Here is a 9,003-nt window from a genome sequence, read left to right on the forward strand (position 1 = left end):
CAACTGTCTGATAAGGATCTGAAACTCACCTCTCTATATAATTAAACACCACTGCCACTGTTGTTATCACCTTTAAAAATAACATTTGTTTTGATTGATGGATCTTGAAGAAATAAAAAACAAACCCGACACAAATCCTTATTGGCCAAAACGTATTGACTTCTTGTTGTTGTTGTGTCATTACTTCTAAGGAGTTAAAGGTACACACACTCTCTCACCTTTGTTTTTGATTATGCTTTACACTTACTAAGTTTGCGGAACCGTCTTTTGTTTAATCGATTATTTTAGAAGTGTGTTAAAACATCATAAATGTAAATTCAGATAATAAAGTCTTTGTTCTTGTTCCCAATGATTTTCACACTTTGGTTTTGGTTTTAAAATTGAGAGATCTACAAGAAGAGTGTAGAAAGAGGTGAGGTGGAGACTACAAGAAAGACTCTTCAAAGAGAAGGAAGCAGTTTTGAAGTAGTTGTGATTGAAATGAAGAGTATAGAAAGAACTCAAGTTGATGATGAGTTCATGCTCTCCTATACATTGAATACCATGACTTGTACACTATTGAGCAAGAGGAGAAGAATGTAAATTGGTTTTGCCTTATATAACCAATTACCTAAAAAAAGATTTGTGCATGGATGCCTAAATATCTTTGCTTTTATGTATTTCTAGCTAAATAGCTCTATATGATATTGGATTTTTTTTTTCAAATTTGTACGAGAAAATTTGAGATGTTCTTCTATGTTAAAAATAAGGATCTGAATACTTTTTTTTGTGGATACGGATATCATTTCCAGTTCATATGACCTGTATTGGAATGTAGGAGCACTTCTACCCCAACTCAAAGTACTTATAACTCGAACCGAAATCCGAACTATGATGTGAAGATATCCGAAATTAATTAAACATGTTAATGTTTTATATATTAAGGTGATTTAAATATTTTAGAATATTTAAATTATTTTTTAGTTTGTTTTATTTGTTACTTTGAATACTTTAATTAATTTAGATAGTTAAATTAGTTTTCAATTATATTGATAAATAATTTATTATATTTTGAAAAAAATATTGTTAATTTTTGAGCTTTAAAAATACATTTTTGAAGGATTTTAAACATTGAATACAATCGTACCCGAACCGAATTCGGAAGAAACGGGACCGAACCCGACCCGATAATTAGTAAAATCGAATGGAATATATGAACATGACATCAAAAATTCGAAAATCTAAATCAACCTAACCGAGACCGACGTTCCCCAAATATTGGAATGTCTCTTTACAGTTTACTTGTTTAGTATTTAGATAAAAATTTGGTCACATTAAATTTTTGATCAACTCAGATTAGCCTCCACGATGGTTATTTTTTATTAAAAAAAATTAAGTTAAAGTCACGAATAAGTGAATCGACGAGTGCAAACTAGACTAAGAGCATCTCCAATATATACCTTATATTTTTCTCTAAAATAGAGATTTCTATTATAGATGTGAATTTGTTCCAATGTATGTCTCTATAATAGAATTCTACTATTTTAGAGAAAAATATAGAAGAATCCTATTTTTTGCATCTATATTTAGAGATAAAATAGCAATTTTTTATATTTTTCCTATAAATAGAGGAACTATATTATAAAAACATACATTGAAGTAAATTCACTTTTATAATAGATTTTTTCTATTTTTTAAAAAAATATAGAACTTAAAATAAAGTGGGGGATGGTCTACCGTGTTTCTAATAACATAAACGTCGGCTTGTTCCAAAATTAAAAAATGGTGAATCGGCTAGTGCCCGCAATTCGAACGGTATGCAGGTATCCATGGTACGAATTGGGAACATTTGTGTTTAATTGATAAAGCTCCTTTGTTTTTTTTTTTTCTCTCTGAAAGTAATTATGAAGCATACCAACTTTTATAAATTATTACGTGACCTTAAAAAAAATATTAATCCCTTATATGTGACATGGCAATTTAACGGCGTTAACCATAACATCACGTCATCTCATAACTCACTCGTCGTTCGCGCGGTTTCGTAACCGGCGAGCAAGCAGAGTGAGTGAAGGAACTCAGGTCCCACGCGTCTCCTCGAATAGTGAAGCTTTCTCTCTGGCGCCATCTGGTCTGTGGGTTCTACAATCGGACGGCTATGATGCAGACGTTAAAAACGCTCAATAATTCAATGTTGATGACTTGGCAATATATCACTGGACAGCTACTGAACACGAAAGTTATCTGACTAGCTCAGCTTGGAACAGAAGCTTAACCTCTTCAGTTTCATTTACTCTAGTTATCAAAATTTTGGCAAAGAAATTATAAAAAGGTTATGGTGATAAATGAAGCTTGTTAAATTTGTAGATTTATAGGTGATTGTTGTAGTTCTTTTTTTTATAGCGACTATAAATTTTTATCCTCAGAATGTATAAGTGTCTATTTCCTCAATAGCTTTAAAAATGACGAGGACATCTTACCAGCAGTTTAGGTTGATGATTTTACGCGAATTAAAATCCAAATAAATGCTTGAATTAAAAAAACATTAAACGCATAGGAACACTAAAATTAACTTTTTCGCTTTTAGTCTAAATGAAATGAAACTATGGGACCCAAAGTGAAAAGATAGGTTGATTTGTCAACAACCGTAACCCGTTTAATTTGGTAAAATGTAAACGCAGTTTTACTACTAGTTTAGTGATTCACCATGGCCCACGGGGATATGTTAGAGGCTTAGAGCTGTAAAAGCCAACAAGCTATGAACAAGTGTCGGACTTCGAGCAGACCGTTCTGCGCCTTACTTTTTTTTTTTTTGGGCAACCTCTGCGCCTTACTTATTTTCTCATTACAACGTTACTTTGGTCCAAACAAAGAATTAATCTGATTTATGTTTAATAGGAAGACAAATACGTGTTAGTAACTGCCGAATGCAAGAGTTTTAAAACAAACAATAAAAGAACCTTTAAAGAAATAAAAAACAGAATACGTATGAAAGAAGCAAAATCTTGACGAATCCAAAACGCTTCTTTTATAAGTTTGTGTGTTATGCATCGAAAACATTTAAAACAGAAAAAGCATAAGGAGAAGAAACGTGTGCTGAGTCTGTGACGCAAATCACTAATAGCTGCCGCAAGCATCCATTTAATTTTCACATATATAGGTCCCACTCATCATCCATATCATAATCCTCATCCTTGATCACTTCATTCACAACAATAACATCTTCACAATGATTATGATGACGATGATGATTATTTCCAATATAAGCTATGAGTTGTTAAGAGATTGAGCCGGCCTAAATCACACATAGCAACTCAAAGACTAATCACCTTAACGATTATCGCAAGCAACCGCTAAACTGCAACCAAATTATGCGATAAAGTATCAATGAAATATATCGATCAAGAAATATGAAGTGTATTACTTTCTTTTCACTAAACAAGTATCTTAAAAAGCAGATGTTGTCATCCTCACACTGAGCGTTTCTTATAGCTTTTTTATTGTTGTTGTTGTTGTTGTTAAAAATACAACTGATCTGTTTACTTTAGTCTTTGTAATCTCTTTCTTTTTAGAAATCTATTCAAACCTAATAATAAAAGCGAAAGACTAAAGCTAAACCAAATGGACAAAATGATCTAAAATAATAGTGGGTGGGACAATTCCAATTCCATTACTCCATTATTTTTACCCAATTTGAAAAAAGAAAATAAACAAACATTAAACTTTTTAAAAATGTAAAAGAGTTTATTTTGAATCATAAGTGTCAACTAGATCTTGACCCGTGCGCCCGCACGGGCACTAATTTTCTATTTTTTTTTATATTAAATGATATATTTATAATATTTGATCGTTTTACATTGACTAAGTTAGAAGTTGATATTTGGATACTCACACGAATTTGATTAAAATCTATTCAGATTTGAGTTTTTTTGAGTTTAAAGATTCTAGCTGTATTCGATTGTTTATAAATTTTTGTCCGGTTTGATTCGGATCTTTACAGGTTTGGATAACCCGTTTAAATTATTTTTTAAATTTTCAAAATTTATATATACTTTAAATTTTCCTAAATCTAAAAATAAAAATAATAACGTATAAAAATAATATAACATATAAATTTAAATAATGTAAATCCGTTTGGATATTTATCCAGTTTCGGTTCAAATTTGGTGCTACTTTTTCGTTCAGATTTTTTAAATGAAGAGTTGATATTATAATTTCCATTAATTGTTAGTCCAATAAAATAAGCTGATAAAAATATATATTTTTGACATTGATTTAATGAAAAGTGAATGAAGTGTATTTAAATCAAATTTAATTTAAGAAAACAAATTAATGTTCACCGAATATTTAACATGTACTTTTTGCTTAATATATTGGAAAGTGATTTAGTGAACAATGAGAATATGGAAGGTTATTCTTAGAATATTTGGTTAAAAAAGATTCTTACAATCACGTTTAAAAAATATCAGTTTAGATATTTTTATAATCACGTTTAAAAATTATCAGTTTAGATATTTGGTAAGATTCCATAATTTTATTTCAGAAATATAATTAAATGACAAAAAATCTAGTGGCATAGACTTGTAATTATTTAGGAAAACTAAGGGTTAATTCTAATTTGTACTTCACTTTTAATAGATTAGATAGATATAACTAAATACACATATTTTAATTTCAGAAGGGGTATGGTATCTAGTATGTACCAAACTTGTTCAACGCATCCGGGTTATTCTTTTTAAGAATAACAGATCATGAGTAAATACACTATAATAGAAAATACATTCCATGTTTAATAATTTCGGAAACATATAAACAACTATGAACACTAGGATCTCATTAAGAAAGCAAGAACCCAGAGAAAAAAAACAAGAACTGCAATATAAAATATTTGTTTGATTTTATATTATCATTCTATATATTACTAAAGAACTATCACAAATTAGAAATAAATCCTAATATAACTTAGGATTCGATCCGTTGGAGTGAAAAAAGAGAAGGATTCTAACAACCCCAAATAATTAAGAAAAACCCCATTTCCATGTATAATCACAGACCGGAAGGATACACAAACCATGGAAAGCTTTGTTTTTTTGTTTGTCTGCTCACATAATATTGCAGCTTGATGTGTTCTCGTCATTGAAATAATGAGAATACTGATCACCACCATGGGGAGGATAAGGGTATGGATACGGGTACGGGTAAGGATGTTGTTGGTGCGGTTGAGGTGGTAAATAGTTTACATCGGGTGGTGGTCTAGCGTACATCATTGGTTGGAACCGCTCATTGCCCATAGCTCTTTGCTGGTTCATAACCGCTGCTAAGTATTGCTGTTGTTGTTGTTGCTGCTGCTGTTGTAAGTAAGGATTTCCCGGCATTGAGTCTTGGCCGCCTCCGGCGCCACCATGGCCTTGGAAATATCCTGGCGGGGCTCCTGCGGCTGAGCTGCTGCCAACTCCAGGACCCATCGCAGGTAATCCTTGAACCGCTTGCATATTGTTACTCATTGGACCAGGACCACCACCCATTGGACCACCTATTGGACCACCCATTGGTCCACCCATTGGCATATTCATGTTCGGAGGTCCTCCGCCATTGCCACCTCCCATTGGACGGAAACCAGGTGGGAGTCCTCCACCCATGGGTCCTCCTCCGCCTCCACCACCAGCACCACCCTTTTTGCCTCCGTTGGGACCACCTATCATCTGGCCTCCTACTTTATTATTACCGTTATGGCCACCACCACCTCCCCCATTTTTTACATCTAACGGAGGACCACCACCATTTTTACCGCAGTTCTTTCCTCCGCCTTGATTTGGATTCCCCACATTACCGCCACCACCTCCACCGGGACCTCCTTTCTTACCACCGTTACCTCCTCCGCCGCCAGGCATTTGTACAGGAAAAGGGACACCACCGGGTCCTCCTTTACCCACAATTTTGCCTCCAGCCGGTCCAGGACCACCACAACCGGCGTTTTTGTGAGCGTTGGGCAACATCATGTTAGGCATCATCATGTTACCTCCACCACCACCACCCATCATAGGCTTCATCTTGTTAGGTGGAGGACGGTCTTCAAACTCATCATCGTCCAACTCATCATCAAACTCGTCGTCATCATCGAACTCATCATCATCGAACTCGTCATCATCACTAAAATCGTCATCATCGTCTTCAGGAACATCAAACTTCACAGCCTTCTGATTAGGATTCTGAGGGTTCTTGTTCATGGGAACAGAGCCAGGGCCTGGTCCCTTTAACTGAGGAGGAGGAAGCTTCATATCTTGGAACGCTTTCATCTGCTGAAGCTGTTGAAGCTGTTGAAGTTGCTGAGGATTCAGCTGTTGCATCTGTTGTGGAGTTAACTGTGGAAGAAACATCTTCGGAGGCCCACCTCCTCCTCCTCCACCACCACCACCGCCGCCAGCTCCTCCACCACCTCCGCCGCCACCGCCACCACCACCACCTCCCTTCTGGCCTTTGTTATTGTTTCCACCGCCACCACCTCCGCCACCACCACCACCGCCACCTTTGCCGCCGTGGTCAATCTGCATGCCTTTGAGCTGATTGGCCAAGTTAGGTTGGTTCTGATTGGTGCCATTTCCCTTTGGAGCTCCCCAGATTTCGGCATGTTTACCGGATTTCAAGAGCTTCTTGATCAGGACCGAAGGGTCTACGTTTCCAGATACTGTCACTTTCCCTTGCTCTGCGTCTATCTTTGTCGTAAAAACACCTGTTTCAGGGCCAAAAACAACATAGCCTCTAAGTCAATCAAAATCTTTAGTCAAAATCTGAATTAAAATGAAAATATTCATAAAGTCAAAATGTAGAAGTTGAGATCTTTTTTCTTTTCTTTTCTAGCTTCTCTACCTTCAATCTTCTGCAAAATTTTCTTCACTTTCTGCTTACAACCATCACAGTGAATATTCACTTTAAGAACACAAGTCTACACAAGAAAACAGAGCAAGCTCTCGTATTAGTAAAAGAAGATTACCATTAACAGAAAAAAAAAGAAATAATGTGGCGAGTAAACAAACCTGTATCTTCATAAACTCCTCTTTACTCATTTTTCTTTAATTTGAAATATACTCTACCTCGCAAGATCTGAGAAAATCCTCTGGTTCTTGAAACTGAAAGTTAGATGTGCACAATCAAGAACGTAGCAAATGTAAAGGAGAATTAAAACGATTATGAATTACATATAGTAATAGAGAGAGGGAGAGGTAGTAATAATGAGGCGTGGGGTGTAGTGAGTATGGAGAAAAGTGGGTCCCGCTATATTAGAAAGATTCCCATAATAGATACGTGGGTCCCGCTATATTTCCAGTAACTGACGATCCTCACCGTTGATTTTTATTTTCCCATAATCGATATTTTTTTTTTAAATCTGCGTGCACCGAAGTATTACAACTATTCATCGGCTGTACCCGGCTCGGCTGATCAAACCGATTTGATTTTCCGGTATATATTTACACAACCTTTATAAGTAGGGGTGGGCAAAATATCCGTAAATTTTGATTCGATTCGTTATTCGTTCCGATTCGATCCGAAAAATCCAAATATCCGTAACTTAACGAATCGAAACAAATACTAAAATCCAATATCTGTCAAAGACGAAGCAAATCACAAATACTAATATTTTTAGAAACGGATATCCGATCCGATCCGTTATATACATATATATGTATACATGTTTATAGAATTATATAATATACATACTTTTATATCTTTATATAAGTTTTATAATGTTTTATTCACTAAATTAATTATTTAGTTATTAAAATTTTTGAAAGTATGTAATTTTCTTATAAAAAGTAATGAAATATTATTATTTTATTTCAGATTTTTTTTTTTATTTTTTTTTTAATTTTTTATTTTTTTTTACGGATCGAATCGGATATCCGGAAAAAATCGGATATTTGCGGATATCCGATGTTCCGGATATCCGAAGAGTTACGGATCGGATCGGATCGAAAAATCGAATATTCGTAAAGCACGAATCGGATCACGGATATCCTTAAAATTCCGGATATCCGCTCCGTGCCCACCCCTACTTATAAGTTTCTTTCTCTCGTACTTGTAGGCTTTAACTTCCTTTTGACCGCTCAGCATGCAGATAGGATGATTTTTTGTTATTCGCTCTTTTTGACAGACGTAACAAGCAAATCAAGAATCTGTTGATTTATATATCAGCTTTTTTTTTGTTTATTGAAACAACTACTCCCTCTGTTCCACTTTATGTGATGTTTTAGGTTATTGCACATAGATTAAGAAAACACATATTTTTATGTAGTTTATCTTGGTAACATAAAAATACATTAAATAAAACTAGTTTAACCAATAATAAAAAAGTACAGTATTTTATAATTGGTCATAAAATTCAAATCATATTAAATTCTACCTAGATTAGTGAGAACATCACTTAAAATGGGACAAAATAAAAATCCTAAAACACCACTTAAAGTGGGACAGAGGGAGTATATTGTTTGCAAAAAAAAAGTTACGGCTTTCCCATTCTTTATCGTTTCATTTTCGAGTTTTATATTAATATACATAGACCTTGCATTAGTTATAAAAATTAGACGACTGATTGCAGGGCGGACGGACTGTTTTTATATTTTTTCTTAAGTATTTGAATTAATTTGATTATTTTTTATAGTATAGTGGAGAAATAGTAAAAGTGCTCCCTGTTAAATTTATTTTTAAACTATTTTAGGTGATGTTTCTCCGATTTAGAACGTTTCTAGATCCCCCTCTGACTGATTGCAGTATGCTTTCAATATATGAGACCAGTGGCGAATGCAGCATAAAAATTTTGAGGGAGCAAATCACACTTAGATATAAAAACTAAGCTTAAACTATAATTTTTAGTAGAATAAAACAAATAAAATTTGGGTATGCAACAAAGAATTTCAAATTTTTATGGGGGCAAGTGCCACCAACTTAATACACCTAGGTTCGCCACTGTATGAGACATTGTGTTGATAGCGATCACAAGACCAAACGACTCATGCTTTGTGCCATCTCAAA

At 34.4% G+C, this 9,003-nt stretch overlaps 1 protein-coding gene across 1 annotated transcript; it reads right to left on the minus strand.

The window, feature by feature from the left end:
* Nucleotides 1-4,743: 4,743 nt before the first annotated feature.
* Nucleotides 4,744-7,174, minus strand: LOC108818110 (heavy metal-associated isoprenylated plant protein 33). Its single transcript, XM_018590977.2, has 3 exons — nucleotides 7,011-7,174; nucleotides 6,844-6,919; nucleotides 4,744-6,706 (listed from the first exon to the last, which is right to left on the minus strand). Exons 1-3 carry the CDS (start codon nucleotides 7,038-7,040, stop codon nucleotides 5,079-5,081), a joined length of 1,734 nt encoding a protein of 577 aa, XP_018446479.2. The 5' UTR covers nucleotides 7,041-7,174; the 3' UTR covers nucleotides 4,744-5,078.
* Nucleotides 7,175-9,003: the final 1,829 nt, after the last annotated feature.

Source organism: Raphanus sativus, chromosome 7 (assembly GCF_000801105.2).
Source record: "Raphanus sativus cultivar WK10039 chromosome 7, ASM80110v3, whole genome shotgun sequence".
Taxonomy (NCBI): domain Eukaryota; kingdom Viridiplantae; phylum Streptophyta; class Magnoliopsida; order Brassicales; family Brassicaceae; genus Raphanus; species Raphanus sativus.